Source organism: Calidris pugnax, unplaced genomic scaffold (assembly GCF_001431845.1).
Source record: "Calidris pugnax isolate Ruff unplaced genomic scaffold, ASM143184v1 scaffold148, whole genome shotgun sequence".
Classification (NCBI taxonomy): Eukaryota; Metazoa; Chordata; class Aves; order Charadriiformes; family Scolopacidae; genus Calidris; species Calidris pugnax.
In genome coordinates, this window is record NW_015090926.1 from 562,530 (window position 1) to 580,846 (window position 18,317).

At 42.0% G+C, this 18,317-nt stretch overlaps 1 protein-coding gene across 1 annotated transcript in view; it reads left to right on the forward strand.

The window, feature by feature from the left end:
* The window catches only part of EPB41L4A (erythrocyte membrane protein band 4.1 like 4A), an 82,475-nt gene that overhangs the window by 43,994 nt on the left and 20,164 nt on the right, over positions 1-18,317 (forward strand). Inside the window, exons 13-16 of the mRNA XM_014951452.1 lie at positions 5,323-5,404; positions 9,596-9,679; positions 11,363-11,476; positions 13,371-13,418. Of these exons, the coding sequence (XP_014806938.1) occupies positions 5,323-5,404; positions 9,596-9,679; positions 11,363-11,476; positions 13,371-13,418 (328 nt within the window). The remainder of the gene's footprint in view (positions 1-5,322; positions 5,405-9,595; positions 9,680-11,362; positions 11,477-13,370; positions 13,419-18,317) is intronic.

An 18,317-nucleotide genomic window follows, 5' to 3' on the forward strand; every position in this document is an offset into this window, starting at 1 on the left:
TGCCACTTAAATTTGGATCCAGCTGGACACGGCTTATAATTTAGCTTTTTGGAATGAAAATCAGAGTTCCATTTATTCTCCCCAAACCTGGTAAAAACTTATACATAGTGCTTATTCAATAACTTCCTTCCACCTTTTCTGAGCTCAGCATCTTGCTTAAATTGAAAAGTTAAGTGCATGAAAAGCTTCCTTTCTGCAGCCAGTTCAATTCGGCATTCTGGTTCTGTTTATTTTTTTAATCTGTTGATGCCAGTAATGGGACCAGTCACAGCAGTGGTTTGGGGACAATTAGATGAACCAGTATCTACAAGTGCATGGCTGTGGCAAGTGCAGTTGGCATTGCCTCCATTGTAGAGGTGTCTGTGAAGTGCTGAAGCCTCTAACCTCTGGCATATCATTAAACTGTTTTCTCTTGTTTCCTCTTTTTGAATGCACGTTCTGGTGTTGCAAGCAGTTGCATAGTATGTGGGTTTTATATTTATTTTTTTTCTGTCACCTGAAGATAGAGGTTAGCTATCTTATGCAGAGCCCAGTGACTAAAAATGTTTCTTTGTCTCCTCGGTCCATTGAAGTATGCTAAAGTCATTAGGACTGCAGCCACTTGGTGAACTCTGGGTTGAGTTGGAGTAGGTGCCAAGACAATGATAGAAAATACTTACTTTTATGTTTCCAGTAAAAATATTTGTGCTTTAAAAGAAGGATTGGAGGATATGATACTGTGAACAGAGAGAAACTGGCTTTCTTGTAGAAAAGCTGCTGCCATTGCCCTTGATAGGGCAGACAGTGTAGACAGCTTGGCTTTAGCATGGCAAATTATTTTCCTAGAATACAGATGATGGTGGTTTAAAATGTAGTAATCTCCCTTTTGTCACTTGCTTAGTACATTTTGTATCTCAGTTGTTCTAGGGTTAGTGGAAAAATCAGACCAGGAAATGTCAATGGGTATGCAATCAATGTTTTTATATTAGCACAATATTTTATTTTTGTGTGTGTATGTTTAGGTTGGCATTCAAATTGGCTTTCAGTTGGAGGAGTGTTTTTTGTTTTCTTCTATAAAGTCTTATATGTGGGGTATGCACAGCTTGTTCCGTTTGCTTATTCTCCCCCTTTCCATTTCAGCTGAGAGAGACTTACAGTTGCATTTTCCTCTGGCTGCAAATCACAAACTCAAACACGGAACAGGGTCTCTCATTGTTCTCTCTTACCCTCTTAGGGCAAGGCTGGTAATGTTCAGCTTTCGCAACAGTGCAAAAAGGGTGAAAGCATTCATTATCCTTTTGGCTGAATGCCCCACGCGTAAAGGTGTTTGGGAATGTCCTCTCTGGACAAACATGGATGTGACCAGACATGTTGCCGTGGGTCTGAATTTATTCGGTGGTGGGAAACAGATTGCTTCGGGTTTGTTGTTGTTTGGTAGCTGAGGAGTTGATTCGTCGCTGCCTCGCACGCTGAGTAGTTGTGTCAGCTAGTGTAAAGGACGTGCTGCCATTCTGATTGAAAAGCCAGGTGGAGAATCAGGGGTGGGTATTAAAATACTCTCTGTTTTATGGTGGTCCCTAAGCAGTCACGGGCAGTCACAGTCCCTGCCCTGACAGACTTATATATGACCACAGACACCTGCCATTACCCTGCCTCAGCAGCCTCTGCCGTGGTGCCTAGAGCTGTTGGTCTGGAGCATTCAAAGTCACAAATCTTTTCTGAGAAAGTTGTGATGTTGGGTTTGAAAGTTAAATTTTAGAAAATGAATCTTGGGGTAATTTTATCTATCTACTTCTTTATTTACTTTGAGCTTTACACTTTTGAAGTTGTTGGGTTTTTTAATCCCAGGTGTTTTTTAAAAGGATGGATGTGATCTCTTCTGTATTTCATGCATGTGGTGTGAGATGCGCACACCCTTTAGGCTACAGGTTTGAAAACTAGTTTGGAAAATAAGCATTATTACAGAGTAGGCCATGCTAGTGTAGACATACGGAAGTCCATTCATTTTTGTAGGCTCTTAGTAACACACAGTGCAAAGCATGAGCTCTTACTGCATGTTTTCCTTTTGATCACACTATCTTCTGCTCTCATTAATAGATTTAAATACAAACACTACTTCCAGATAGCGTCAGTGAAATGGCTTTAGTTGATAAGCAACAGGCAGGACAAGCTAATTAGCTGGCTAGGCTCCTGAGGTTTCGGACATTTGAGTTTTTTAAAATGTCTATTTAAATTGAATGCACGAATCAGCATCAAGGTGGCTGTAAAAGGGAATCGAAGTGTGTGCATTCACCTTATTGGAAAAGTTCATTCCAGTGAATGCCGACTGACTTATCTGAGAAAAGGTAAACAACCAGGAAAACCTGCTAGAAATGAGATGTTCAAGATCTCTGGCTATCTAAGGTGTTTTTGACAGGCATATTACCTTGGCATGTAAGAAACAGCAGTATAGATAAGTTATTGCAATGAGCTTATTGTTTGGACAGATTTTCTGGAGTCTGTTTTTTTTATATTAGGAATAGTGTGCCATACAGAGGTGTATGTTGGTAGAACAGTACTGTAGTTAGTAAAAGATACATAAGGTGGAACATATTTAAAGGCCATTATTACAGTTTCTGTAAGTATGGACAGAAAGCTCCTAATAAAGCTAGCTATTTGTACACAGGAACTGTACAGCAAGAACTGCTTTTTGCCCTTGTTGTGGGTAGTAGTGGAGACAAACATGGCTAATACGAGGTCATGTTTCAGCAGAAACCTGTTTTGCATTTCTGGTTGGATTCTGCGTCTGTGTGATAGTCACCACTGTGTTGTCTCTTCTTTAGTTTTTCCTCAACTAAGTACTTGCTAAAATAGTAGGGTGGTAACCAGGGAACTCAACAGGGAGAGGGAGCTGCTTCCTTTTTAAGGATTTACTATTACTGGCAGCTCCAAAAGCTGAGGTGTCCTCTGCAGGGTCTGCAGCACCAGCCTTCGTGCAGGGTACCGCAGGGGTTGCAGAGGCATCATACACTTTCTGCAGGTGGGTGGCCTGACTCTGCATGGCATCACCCCCGATCTCCTGACAGCCAGAGGTGGATGGGTGTTAGCGGAGTGGTAAGGATGGCTGTTGCCAAACAGCAAAGGATTTGTTCTGGAGATGGCTATGACTTTTGTAGCACTTGACCCTTGGCTCTTTTTTTTTTTCTGGCAGTTGTCTCATAGCTATGATGTGTTTTGGAGCATGAGTTCTTACTGCTCCGTCAGGTGATGAGCACTCTGAGGGGCGTAATTGGAAGCTACCTCCAGTTACACAGTAGTACGTGAACTGCTGAAATTATTTCCTTTGTTTGAAAAAGTCGTATCTTTACTGATTTCAATACTTCTGTGAGCCAAATTATTATAGTGGGTTATTTAATCTTATGTATTTGATGGCCTAGGAAAGGCAAACTAAATGTACCTGCATGCAAAAAAATATGGGCAGAAACCTCAAGATATCCTTGACCTACTCCATTTTTATTTCACTGCCAGTACCTTCTTTAAAGGTGGGAAATTTCTGCTTCTATGTGATGCCATCTTTATTTATTTGTGATTTTTGACTGTAGGCATCCTTCTCTTTTTAGAGGTTAGAGGAAGAATTTTTCTAGTAGTTTTTTATGGTCTTGATGAAGATTGGTGATTCTTTTTCTGATAATATTCTCATTCACATTAATTCAATAAAGTTTTTGATTCAGTAATTCTGTCTTTTTACTAAGCAGGTCACAGAGGCGGTGTAGTTAGTGCTTCATTCTTGAAAACAGAAAATAACTGTATGTGCAGACACACAGTGCTTCAGAGAGCCTGGAGAGTTGGTTGTCTCTTATTGTATAATATAAACGATTTGTTCAGAATTCCAAAACTTTCCTTTCTGTCTGTGAATCTGTGCCCATTCTAGATTTCCTTCTTCAAAGTACTCAAAATTCTTCTTAGGTGCTTATGTTTGCATCAACAAAAAGTGCCTTGAAGGAGCAAATACTGTGCAAGACAGGACGCAAGCTGCTCCCCTTCCCTGCCAGGCATTAGTCTGAAAAACTAAGTAGGGAAAGGAGTAAATTACATCATTAGAAGTGGTGAGGTCACACGTGGAAAGGGCTTGGCTGAGTTGTTTAAGCAAAGGTGACTAGATCCGCTTGAGACCCTCTGCGCAGTGGATGAGGCTCAAGAGTCCTGTCCAGAGCTGATGTAGATCAGCAGTGATGTTGCTTTGTTGTTTTACTTAACATCTGTTTCTGGAGGTGGTAACAGTTTTGTGAGAAATGGCTGAAGTTGCCAGTTAGATGAAAAGAGAGTGTGTGAACTGAGGAAAAATTACAGATTAATATTAATAGCACAGCATGGAAATTAAAATTACAGTACCAGTAGGAACAAACCTGTCTTGGTGATTAATATATTTACATACCAAACTATACAGTTCTTTTTTTTGTTCATGATACTGAACTGTATATGTCTGTAGAGCATAATCTTATCATGACACTTTGACGTTAACCCAGTATGAAATATTCAGGTTTCCGTGGCCTTCAGTGCTGCTAAGTAATGAATACACAAATCTGTTTCTTTGAAGCATGTTATTTGGGGGGCTCAAAAAGAAGGGAAAGTGCGTGTTCCTCCTGCTTCTTCAGGTTCGCTTTCATGGCTCAGGTGGGGACTTACGTCGCCCCAACAGTGGGAAAAGAGCAGACTCAAAATGGAAAGAGTATTGGGCACAAAACTGGAATCTAGGCAGATAACTTTCAAATATTGGCCAAAAGTTTATAATTTATTGAAACGGATCCTCAGCTGTCTCTGTCAGAGTATTATCCTTTATTCTCTCTCTCTATTTACTTATTCAGTTATTTTCTATTTTTCATTGATTTACAGTTATTATTTTCCTGGTCATAACTTGGGATATATTAGTGTTGTGTTGTACTATGTTGCTACATCAGTTTGAAACGGTTTCTTAGAGCAAACATATTCGTCTTGCTTTACCATCTAATCTAATGATGTCTTTTGGGGCTATAGTTACTACATTGGAGATTCCCAAGCTTTTTCATAGCCTGTATTCTTGTCACACCTTTCTTTTCCTTGTTGACTGAGCAGGGAATTCCCTTCTGGTGGCAATGGCATAGTGTCTCTTTGAGAACAACAGCTTCAAACTTCTCTGTCTCATGTGGAAGAGTAATGAATGCCCCACATGTTGAATTTTTCTTGTGATAACTAGAAGTAAGGGTGAGACACAAAAGTGCTGCACTGTGTTCAGTAGGTGATTATGCTGAATAGGTGTGCAAGCATATATGCTACAAGACTGTTCTGTTTGTGGTCTGGTTTTTGTTTTTTTGTTTTTTTGTTTAGGATCTAAGAACATGAGCCAGATTACAACAAATGGGGAAAAGGAAGGAACTACCAAAATTATTGCACCTTCCCCTGTGAAAAGGTAAGTAGACTAGCAGTTCTCTTCCAGCTTCTAAAAGATTGTGTATTGCATTGGATAAAACAACATATTTAGTAATTATTAGTGACAGTTTATCCTGCCCTTAAGTTTAAACCATCTGATTTTCTGCTGACAAAGGTCAGAGAGTATTACCCAGCAATTAATTTTAACAAACCCTGAGCTTCTGATGAACCTGGAACAGAGGCTCCATGTGACACAGAGTTTGGAAACCCACAAACTGGGACAAATTAATGGGAAGACAAATAGTCTCAGTTTTAAATAGGAGAAACACAGATAGTGATCTAAGGGGCGCTGGGCAGGGTAGTCCTGTGGAGTCCTGCGTTTCTCCTGGGAGATGTGGGGTGTCTCACAGGACCCTCAGGCCAAGGCTCTTCTGCCTCCGCACAGAGCAAGCTCTGGTTGGGATGTGTGGGCAGGGAAGAGCTGGGCATGGCTGTCTCCCAGCAGTGCTGTTAATCCTCCTGTCCACTACCCGTTACACCAGTAAATCCAGAACAAAACTCAGGAGTATTTGTGCCTGATCTTTAGAAGGAGTGAACTGCCAGGGCTTCTCTGGACTTTCGTGATCTGCTGTGTTTAATTGGCAGTGCTGAAGGGCAGATTTCTGGTTATTAGACGTATTTGAGAGAAGGTAGTCACGCCCAGATTCAGAAAGGTGTTTATATCCCTGCCCTTAATTTTAGGTGGAATTTGGATGCTTGAATCAAAAAAGAGTGGTCTGACATAATAACGAGTCGAAAACTCGGCACATAAATTTTTTTGCTTAGTTGCCTGAATGTCTGTCCCTGCACACCCAGTAACCCTGACAGGTCTTTTTGAGCTGAGCAACTCTGGCCTTATGTCTCTATTGAAGCTGTAGTTTTCACATACTGGTGTCTGGACTGACCTCTGAGGAAGGGTCTAAAATATTTACTGCAAAACTTGGTGGATAGTGTTTGCTATTGCCTAATATTTGCCCCCACAAAGAAGAGCTAAGTTTAATTGCTTCCTCAATTTGAGGGAAATTGAATCCAATATTCTAGCCCTTAGAAGATAATACTGATCATGGGTTAAAAGAAAGTTTATGATTTTGCCACTTGGTCATGCTGAAGCTAGGCCATTGAGCAGAAAACAATACAGAGGGATATAAATACTTGAAGGGAGGGTGCAGAGAGGACAGAGCCAGGCTCTTTTCAGTGGGGCCCAGGACAGGAGCAGAGCCAATGGGCACAAACTGAAATGTAGGAGGTTCCCTCTGAACATCAGGAAACACTTTTTCACTGCGAGTGACAGAGCATTGCATAGGTTGCTCAGAGAGGTGGTGGAGTGTCCATCCTTGGAGAGAATTCAACAGCCATCTGGGAATGGTCCTGAGCAACTGGGTCTAGGTGTGGGGTTTGGACCAGATGACCTCCAGAGGTCCCATCAGACCCCAAAGATTCTGTCTTTCTGTGATTTGTTAGAGGAGAGAAAGGTAAAAAGCAAAGATGTACCCTTACACTATAGTGCAGAGATTATAATATTGGGAAGGGACAGGAGCCCTTCACTACAGCTTGTGCTCCAAATGCTGTGTATGTATTTTTAGTAGTGAACTGTTAAAAGGAAACGGATAGGCAGGTTGTAGAGCAAGAGCCAAAATAGAGGGCTGTCAGCATGGCAGCTTCAGGGTTTCTGAGTTTAGTTTCTTACCTGGATTTAAAAGCATTTCACAGTCAGTTTCTCACTGAGTCAGGGTTTTAAACAGGGTTAGTCACTTCCAACAAAAAAGTGTTGGAAGTTGTTTTTGTTATATGCTTTCTATTTAGAAATTGTGTTTTTCTCTATGCCTCTCTCTGCACATGTAAAATCCCTTTCTGCCAGTCTTTGTAGGCGTGACAGGCAGCACACGTACTTTGTGAAGCGTTTACAATTTGGTAGTTTACTCCATCCTATGTAATTTTCGCATTAATTGTCATCATGCTTGCAAAGCATCTTTCAGCAACTCTTACAAGCTGAGTTTTCATAATTTGACATCTCATTGACTGTTGAGGTACATAGACATGTAGAAGTTGGTCACTTCTGCATAAGTGGAATAAATTCAAGATAAACCATAAAACCCCCAACAGCAGTAATATCGTGTGAAATTCGGATTCTAACCTTTTCAAATACATTGAACGAACTTGGTTCCTTTTGCAGCTGCATTCCTGGAGGTAATACTAATATCTGAAGAGCTGCCATGCTCTAGCTCGCTAGCTGTAAAGTGTATGTCTGCTCTGAATGAATAATGACTTAGTCATTAGGAATTCTCCTCCCAGGACCATTTCTCTCTTTTTTTTTTTTAAGATTTGAGAACACTATTCAAATTTCTTTAAGCCCAACTTCAACTTAAGTATTGTTCATTAGTTTATGCTGTGCAAAACCACTTGCTTTTTGCAATACAGAATTTAAACATATTTACCTGAGTTACTTGCTTAGTCTCTAGGAAGCACATATTTTTAAGCCTGGGAGTAGATTGTATGCACGTATGAGTCAATAGTTAATGCGTGCAGTATTAAGAAAACTATTCACTTGATAAAGTGTAATTTAATTTCTTTTCCTGCTGACATACTGTAGCTTTGCATTTTGTTCACTATGTGAGAAGTAAATGATTAACTCAGTGACCTGTAGTACCCAAAGGCTGAGGTTAAAAGTGGATTAGTGAGTTAAGTAGCCACAATTCCTTCATAAAGCTGAGTCTGTCACCTCCTACTTTGGGCAAAGAACTCTGGCTTATGTCCTACTCTTTGTAAGCATCTGTAAAGCTTCTTTTTTTTTTTTTTTCCTGCTTAAGTTGCACTTTGGAAAGATATGTTGTAATAATGCTTGTAGTGGGTTGCTGTCAGTAATATTTCTTAAGGAGCTTAGTGGAAATCAATGTGGCTAGCTAGTTCTGTATCAGGTGAACTGCTTGTTCACGTAGAAAGCAAGCTCTGGGGATGATGATGCAGGAGAAACGTGACTAACCTTTGGCGAGAAGATGGGTGCAAAAGCATGCTTCAGCTGGAAGCCACCTTCCAGCAGTTGGAGTGGGAGTGAGCAAGTTATCTAGAAGCATTAGTGGGTTGGAAGTCATAAAACTTGACACTGTGAGAATTGTAAGAATAAGGGAAGAATTGGAGCATCCTGCTGTTTTTCCTCCCATCTCCCATAGGTATAATGGGAGACTGGTTACAGACACTGACATATCTCTTGAGCCAGGTGACTATCTTGATTCTCCTGGTATTTTACCTTGTAGCAGACAGTGTTTCATGTTGTGAGATCCATGCTCACTGTATACCAAAAAGAAAACATAAGGAGTTATGGGGAAGGAATAGAGGAATATGCTCTTCTACGAACCTGTGGTCTGTCATGTTTTGAATAACTATCACCTCTGCCTTTGTTGTGCCTATCTTAAAGAAAGTACTGTAGACCTGGAAAAATGGTAGAGAAATATGATAAGGATAATCAGAAGTATGTGGTGACTCCTATACTGGGAAAGATTAAATACTCTGTGATTCTTTCACTTGGAAAAGAGATGAGACAGTTGTTAAAAATGGATTAAAAATTATAGGGTGGAGTTTGTGATTAGGGAACGTCATTCATAGGGTTTTTTTTCTTTCTATAAGCATAGAACCAGTGAGAAACGGAGGATGAAAGTTTTGAACCAGGTGAAAGTTTTGAAAGAAAAGAAAGTAGTTGTGCAATAGTTAGATACTGGAGCATACTTCTACCGAGCACTATTTGTGCCAAAAAATTCAAAAATGTTCAAGAGGTGTTTAAATAAATCCATGGAAGAAAGTTCCATCAAGAGCTACATAAAATAAAAAATGGATAAAGCTTCTAGTTTAATAATCTCCATGTTGTGGAATACTGTGAGACCATATTGTATATTTGCCCTGTTGTTAGAGAGTTTGCCTGAGCATCTGTTCTCATTTATTCTGTGATGAGATTGACCTTTTTTCTGACTCAGTGCAGCCAACAACCTGAGCTGATTTTTAAATCTCTCTTTCTTGGAGAGATTTTGCAACATAGCAGCTGTTCACCCTCTTTCACATAGCAGGGGAATACCTATATGCCAGGGTGGGTCTCTGTAATGACTGTATGCCTTTAAGATTAAGTTTTAAGAGGTCAGGGGGAGAGAATATGTGATCTGTACCCCATGGGTTTTTAAAAAAATATATCTGTACTTTTATTTAGCTTTAAAAAGATGAAAAATGAAAACAGTCCAGAAACCCAAAGAAGTAAAACAAGCGCACCGTGGGAGGAAAATGGCCCACAGAGGTAAGGCAAGGCATGATGTCTTAGGTATTGTGCAATGGTAAATATCATGCCATAGCAATAGGTTGAAGGATATTGATATAATATATCAATGTATTAACAGGGTCACAATAAATCTGTATTGCGTGTAAGAAGATAGGTCCTGTGATGGGTAAATAATCGGTTAAAATTTAGGAAAGTAGGTGTAAGAGGAAGTGGTCAGTGGATGAGAGTCACCAGTGGCTTTCCACAGACACCTGGTAATAGACTTCTGCTATTGAGTGTATTTGTCAAAGACCTGGAAAAGGGGTTGTATCAGGTTTGATGATGGCACAGAATTGTTTAGGATAGTGAGAGTGAAAGCTGCCTGTGAAGAGTGGCAGAAAGACCCCTAAAGTGTGAGTGACGAGTCACTAGATGCTGGATGTTGTTGAGTCAGTAAGTGTACAGAGAGGCACATGATGGCAAAAAAATAACCCTAGATTTCTGAGTAAAATGAGGTGCTTTGGAATTATGATGGATAACTACAGGAAAACTTCAGCTATGTAGCATTGAGAAAAACAATTAGCAATTATTAGGAAAGGAAGAAAACAGAATTATGCCATTACATAAATTTGTTTTGTTTGCTGCTTGAATTGTGAGTGCAGGTCTGATGTCCTTATCTCAGGAAAAGGCTTTGAGAGCAGCAGCAAGGGTAATCAAAGGTGTGAATGACTGTGCAGAAAATCTGTACAAGGAGCAACACAATAGGCCAGGCAGGACACTTTCTTCAGTCTGGGAAAGAGATCATTTCAGGGTATGTGGTCTAGAAAATCATGAGTAGTACACAGAAAGGAGAAAGAGATCAGGACTTGGGATCTTCAGATGAAGCTATTGGGGTGGTTTAAAAGCATTGAGAAAGACAGTGACTATTGACTCACTGTGAGAGGAGGAGACCTGTGGTCCTCCTTTACAAGGCATGCTGGAAGTTGGTGGATTCCTAGGACAAGCCCAGTGAGTTGTGGAAGAGAAATCCCCAAGGGCTTCTAAAGACAGAGGTGTAGCAGCTGGCTCAGTAAGCGACCTGGAAATAGTGAGGGACTGAGACAGCACTGGGGGACTGTCATATGAATTATTCTTCTTGCTTTCTGTAGGTGGTTGCTTATGGCCACTGAATCAGATGGTACATTAGGTATAATCCAGCATGGTCCTGCTTTTATGAGATGATTCACATCTATACATGGTGTGTCTTTTGGGGGATCAAGACGATTTACCCTCTGTGCTCCTTCTGCTAACATGAAGAGTTTTCAGAGTAAGGATGAGGCAGTGTGCAAATACTCTCTTGCTAAGATAAATGTTTCTTTGTGATTTTTAAAGAAGTGTTGTGTGTTTTTCACATCATGTTTCCAATGTTAAAATTGCTCTCAGGATCGCAGGAAGTTTGACCCCCAGGAGCCACAGGAATGGGTAGTAGGATTGAGTTTTTGCAACGTATTGGCAATGCTAGGAGGTCTTTCTCCTACGTTTTCAAGGTTCAGTGTAAAATATTTATTGCTGCAGAGCTGTACCATCTGCATTTACATAGCACACACACATGCATGTGTAGTTGAATATGTATACCTGTGTGTGTGTGAGCCTTCTCATTTTTGTGGGCTGAATCTCACTTCGCTGGCCTGACTCTCCTGGGAGTTTTAAAGCCAACTGTTTGCTTTTCCTTTTTAACCCTAGTGGGCTGTATAATTCTCCCAGTGACCGCAATAAATCACCAAAGTTTCCTTACTCTCGGCGACGGAACCCATCAGGTGGCAGCGAGAATGAATCTGGACAGCCAGTCCGGAGGAGGTAAGAGCCCTGGGGTTAATTACTGTTCGCTTCTCACAGTAGAAAGCTTGAGGTCCTGCATGCTCTGTGTTCAGTAAAGGCTCTTAGAGTTACAGCTGGGTCCTGGGAAGAGGGGTACTCTAGGGGCCGGTTGTTAGTCCAAAAAAAAAACAACACCTGAGCAAAAATGCCAGATCTGCTTTTGGAAAGGAAGCTTTGGTCAGGCTTTTTGCTTGTGTGCTGTTCTGGGTACTAGGAAAAAAAAAAACATTAAAAGATGATAAAATGTTAAAAATATGAGAAATTGCATTATTGGCCTGTACAAGATCCTTTCAATTGCTGCAGCTATTTTTCCCTCGTGAAGGAAAGGACTGATGGATGTTGTTTGCTTGACAGTGAGCTTCTAATACAGAGCACTGTTTTGTTTTAAGTACATTGCTTTGCTTTAAGTGTAACAAAGATCAAACAAATGAGCCATAAAGCTGTCTTCAACAGTCCCATGTGTGAATTACTTTACATTAGAGAGGATGCCAGCAAAAATACAATTATGAGATACTTAATGTGTTTTTAAGGGGTACGTGCTGAATTGAGTAACTCAGAGAAGTAAATTTAAATGGACGGAGTTTCTGTGCCGTGTGTCCTGGAGCTTGTCTAAAATGTGAATTACAGGGACAGTTCTGAAGTGATAGAGTTCTGAGAGACTGCATGTTACCCGGGATGATTTGTCCTGTGGAGAAGCTGCTTTCATGGCCAAGGTGCCCTGGTGCTGTGATCTGCTCTGAAGTATAGACGAGCACAGCTACTGTGCCATATTCATCACAGTCTTCTAGGACTACCTTACAAGCCAGCACTTTGGAGTTACTTCTCCTTCTGACACCTCTGAAACGATAACCTGTTTGGCTTTCAAAGCCAGGGCTTGCTAAAGAATCTGGGAAGGCACAGCTGTGCTTCTGAGGAAGTGTAGTTGGATGCGGAGCTTTTATGTCTGTCAGGTTTCTGAGCTGCTCCACACATTTTATCTGCCGTTAGCTGTCTGGGACGGGAGTGAAGAAACTCACCCATGGTATGTGCTTAGTGACCTCATGCCTGAGTTAAACTAAATGAGCGTAGCTCTCTCTTGAGTCAATACAGTTATGTTGATTCACGCTGTTGGGTAGAGCTCCTGTAAGTGTTAATAGCAATGTGTTTCCTGAATGGGTTTTCTGATTCATTGCTTGCTTAGATGTCAGAAGGACTTGTCGGGCTCTGTAAAAACAAAGGAATAGAGATGCGTAATGCAAAACTGTCTTGTACCGAGAAAAGAGCAGTGTTTGTGCACTATGCAGTAGGAAATCTTTTGAGATGCAAAGTGTTTATCATCTGTGATTTGCATTTGGCTGATCTACTTGGTGGACAGGTGGTTGTGCCAGTAGCAAGGTTTCTCTTGGGCCACCACACAAACAAGATGTTCTTAAAAGTCTTATCTCATATGTGAGACTGTCGAGACTGACAATAGTAGGTAGATTCTAACCTAATTATGTCTTCCTGAATCTTGGTTTTATTCACGCACTTTCCTTTTTCAACTGTTTAATAACAATAGCCATATTGTTTATGCAGTCTGTACTGGAATTAAGAGGAAAACATCGGGCTTTGCTATGCTTGAAACAGTAGGAAACTCTAAAGGCCAGCATACCATGCTTAACCTTGCAAGCTGGGACTTTGCAATGGCAGCTTGAATAGGATCATGCCTTCGCAACTTGGTGTAGAGGTGTCCTGAAAAGTTTAAAACAAGCATATGCTCTTTTTACTTTGCCTTAAATAATTCTGAACAAAAAGAACCCACCAACGTTGTAAAGTTGGGTTTTTTTTTAAAGATGAGAGGTTTTGTGTATTTCTGTTGTGACCCCATTTCATTAAAACTTCCTTAATATCACAGGAAAAATCAAAACAGTGGCGAAGATTCAGATTTAAAGCAAAGGAGAAGGTAAATATATAACATATAGCAGCCATGGCATGATAGCGAAGGTACTGATCATATTTTAGTTCCCTGCATCCTCTCCCTTCCTTCTCCCCCGTGTTCTTAAATGTTTAAAAGGCTTGTTGTGTTTCTTCCCTATCTTAGTTTTGCTAAATTGCTCTATAGCATACCCTCATCACAGCACAGATTCCTACAAGCCGCCTTGCACATTGTGACTATACCATGCTAGAAGCAGTTTGTGGAAGTTTACTAAAGGCTTGTCTGCAACTTGAAAGTCAATTCCAGAAGTTCTAGCTTTTGGATTTTGCATCTGCAGATTTTGTTTTGAGTTCTCCAGCCTCCCAGTCCGCTTTTAGTTAATCTGTTCTGAAAGCAAGCATACTATAATTTAAGATGAATTGTCCTGCAAAAGGTAGGTGAAAAGAAATACACAACTGTTTGAGGTCTTCTCACTGTCTTGCACCTTTTTGTTGAATTTTTTCTTAAGCTTCTTTCTTGTGTTGCTTTTTGGGTTTTTTTTCCCTGCGCAGTCTTGGCTAGCTGTCACAGTTCCAAGTAAAATACTGGTGTGAATTTGGGTGTGCCCTTCAACAACTTCAGGTTTTGGCAGATTTTTGCAACTGTGATTCTCTCATGTGCCGCATCTGCCTGCCATGACTCTGTGCTAGGCTTCTCCTTGCTCCTGAGCTCCTGCCCTGGCTGCTGGAAAAAGGAGACAGTGTAGTTCATTTCCATGTCAGAGTCTCTTGAAGCTTGCGAAGGAGAGGAGGCACTCCCAGGATCTGATTCACTGCTGCAGCATGGGAAAGGAGTTCTGGCAGGGATACAAACATCTCGGGGACAATTGCAGGAAGTTGGGGAAAGTGCTCACATACTTTGCACCTATCATAAGAGAACAGATGATTTTTTTTTTGAAGGATGTTACCATTACAAGCTGCCAGTGATAGTCCTGTGGTAGATGTTCAGCACATAAAACTCTGGAGGATTTAGATAAGCACCTCAGTGCTCAGAAGGGACCTCTTCCCAAAGGTTGTGCCTACTGTATTGTGTTACGAATGTACAGGTTTGTTATTGTATACTGGAACATACCTTCTCTACTGGAGATGAGGTGGCTACTCTCCTCTCATTTTAATCAGAAAAAGGACTGCACCAGAATATGAGCCTTTTCTGTCAGCTGTTTCTCAGAATTACCAAATCCTGCAACACACCCCACCCTCAAGCCCCTTCCTGTGTTTGCTCTGTCTCTCTTGCCAAACTGACTGTGCCTTCTTTCTTGCTCCTTATGTCAGACCATATAGATACACAAAATATCAAATAAATTGCGTGACCAAGAAAATATGAGCAAAAGGGATGAAAGGTGCTTTGTAATTGTCAGAGATCAGGACGATCTCATGTATTTTTGCACCTGACTTAGGAAACCACCTTTGTTTCCATTTTTTGGTATTTATTCAGTTCAGTAAAAGCTGATGTTTAATATTCAGTGAAAGATAATATTCTGACAGCCAACATGAGCAGCTGCCACTCAGCTGACAGCTCAGCAGCCCTTCTGTCTCCCTGCAAGTGCTTTCCTGACAAGGGAACACAAGGTAATTTGATGTGCAGTATCTAAAAGGTGGATCAGATTTCCATTCCTGAAAAGCTAGAGAAAGGCGTATCTTGAATTTGAGCAAATAGGATGTTTCATCTTGCACTTCTGCCACAGTGTGATTTTTGCTGCCTTTTTACCTTATGGGATAAATTGCTTAGGCTGGAGTGCTGAGAAATGGAAAAGAACAGAGTCACTCCAATGACCTGGAAGTCTGAGTAACTGGATGACATGGTAATGTTGAGATTCAAGATAAGTGAAATTAAACATTTGATAAAAACTGGAAGAGGGGAGATTTCGATTAGATACTAGAAAGAAATGCTTTACCGTGAGGGTGGTGAGACACTGGAACAGGTTGCCCAGAGAAGCTGTGGCTGCCCCATCCCTGGAAGTGTTCAAGGCCAGGCTGGATGGGGCTTTGAGCAACCTGCTCTAATGGGAGGTGTCCCTGCCCATGGCAGGGGGGGTGGAACTAGATGATCTTTAAGGTCCCTTCCAACCCGAACCATTCTATGAGTCTATGATTCCTTCTTCCTTCAGGGTTACATTTTTCTGTAGTAGTATACATCTTTCTTGTCCCTACTTTCAGCTTCCCACAGAAATGTGTATTTTTTCTTGGGAAACAGACTATCCTGAGCCTCTCAGTGGCTTTAAACTGTGAGCCATGAAATTTGGGGATGGGGAGAGGTTTCTGCTTCTCCTCTGGGGAAATTTCACTTTTCCAAGTCTATTCCCTGCAGACAAGCTGCGTTGAACTGATTTTCCAAGGCTTTGGTTGACTTTTACTCTAAAATGTTTCACTTGGAATGGGAGCTATTTGAGTTAATGATTTCCTATTTTGGAAGAGGAGAGGGACCAGACTCTAAGGCATTTAATGACACAGCAATTTGATAAGACCAGCCGTAATTCACTGGGATTATGGAGACATTCATGATAGTGTCAGCTGTGTCAGAAGGACATCTGTATCTGTAACAGTGTCCGAGTTTCTGAGCCAGAGGGTAGTGTGGTGTGTCCCTGGCCAGATATGACACACGGGGGAGGTTTGTGCTGTGGCTGTTCTGTTCCTTGGGAAGTCTCTTGTCTTTTCCCATCCTATTTGGACTCTTCTCCCTAAACTGTTAGAATGTGCTGTAAGCAGGTGCTTGTCAGTAGCCTCCAACCTTGTAATGAAATACTTCCCCTTAGCTGTTGACTACACGTAATGAACTGCCTTCTCTCCTCAGCTTGTCTGAGGTATAGGTTAACAAATCCATTATTTTAGGAAAGTGGCTCATCAAAGAGCAAACGAAAAGCCAGGAGGAACAAGAACTATGTGTGTCTGCCAGGACTATTGGAAGTCGCCCCTGTGTATCTCTTATTTCATAACCTCAGAACAAAATTACTATTTTTCATTGCAGTGAAACCATCTGTGATTCTAACTCTGGATATCCTAAGTCCTAGGCCAGCACATGTTAATATTGGTCCTGGTTTCTAGGACCAGACCCTGATAACTGGTCTATCTGCTCTAAAATGTTGATTTAAGTGTCTCAGGTAGTAGTGGCCAAGCACTTTTCTCTACTGAGAGATAAGCATATGCCTGTTTTCTTCTTGAAGTACAGCATCAGCACGTTCCACCAGTCTTTTTCCGGAATAATCAGAGCCCTAAATGTCACCTTACCATTTGAAACTTCACAATCAAAGATGATACTAAAGTAAATGCTTTATTTCTTTTTCCTCACACGATGCACCATCTTTGTAGCTGTGCATCGGGTCATCCCAAAGCTGTGCTGATACACACACCTGCTGTCGTGGTTTGGCCTCAGACGGCAACAAAGGACCACGTGCAGCCGCTCGCACACAACAGAGCCCTCACGGCCACGCGGCCGGGAGGGGAAGATGGGAATAAAAAGGCAAAACTCGTGGGTTGAGACAAAGGCAATTTTAACAGAACAGAACAAAGAGCAATAACAACAACAATAACAGAGGGGTATACAACTGCGATCACGATACCGCCGCTCGATACCACCGCGCGCCGACCGCCCCCGGGACGCCCCCGACCGCTCTCTTCCCCCGCGGGTCACCGCCTCCTCCCCCCAACTTCCTGTCCCCTCCCCTTCCCGGCTAGCTCCGGCTCCCCCTTGGGCATGGCTCACGTGGGATGGAATACTTGTGTCCCTCCTAGGTCCTGGGGAGAATTAACCCCATCACCGCCAGACCCAGGACATCATCCACCCCTTATTCCATACCATTTCATGCCATGCCCAGATCCTACAGTTTCCAGTTGTATACTGTCAGTTTCTCCTGACATATATATATATATATATACACACACATATAGGTGTAATGTCCTTAGTCTATGGGCCATCGCTCTAAAATGTCTGTTGAGTTCATTTAACCCATGACTTCAACCTCCATCTGTTAGAACAGTCTCTCAGGGCATGCAAGATGGTGTATGTTGGGGCTGGACTGTTGCATGTTGTATCTTTTCTCTGGGCCTTGTGGCTGATGTATCCGGTGTAGCTCATGTCCATGGGTTGAAGACGTTGGTCTCATTGAAATTGCTGGGCGCCAGCTGCTGAGGTCAGTTCTGGTCTCTTCAAGGCTGCACCGTACTTGATTTCTCATCAGAGTCCATCAGTCATTAGTTGGGTGATTCCTACTATAGTACAACCAATAGCAGTCACCAAAGTGAGATGGCAGGGTCATTTAGCAATTAACATCATACAGTTTCATTCATTGGCTATTCTCGCCCAAAATCAGGTTCCCGTGTGGTACACACTGCACTTCCCCATCCTTCCGCATCACCCACCAAGTGCATCCGGGTCCTTGAGCAAAGGCAATCCCACGGACAGGTTTGCCTTTGCCTGAGGCAGGACTGACCCAGACTGTCTTCCCTAACATATTCTTCATGTGCACTACGGGGACTCTGTCTCCCTCCACAGTACGTGGGGGTTTAGACTGGGCAGGGCCAGCTCGGTTGCTGGATCCCCTGGTATTAACTAACCAGGTAGCCTTTGCTAGATGTGCATCCCAATTTTTAAAAGTCCCACCACCCATTGCTCTCAGTGCAGTTTTTAACAGTCCATTGTACCGTTCTATCTTCCCAGAGGCTGGTGCATGATAGGGAATGTGGTAAACCCACTCAATACCATGCTCTTTGGCCCAGGTGTCAATGAGACTGTTTCGGAAATGAGTCCCATTGTCCGACTCAATTCTCTCTGGGGTGCCATGTCGCCACAGAACTTGCTTTTCGAGGCCCAGGATGGTATTCCGGGCAGTGGCATGGGGCACAGGGTATGTTTCCAGCCATCCAGTGGTTGCTTCCACCATTGTGAGCACAT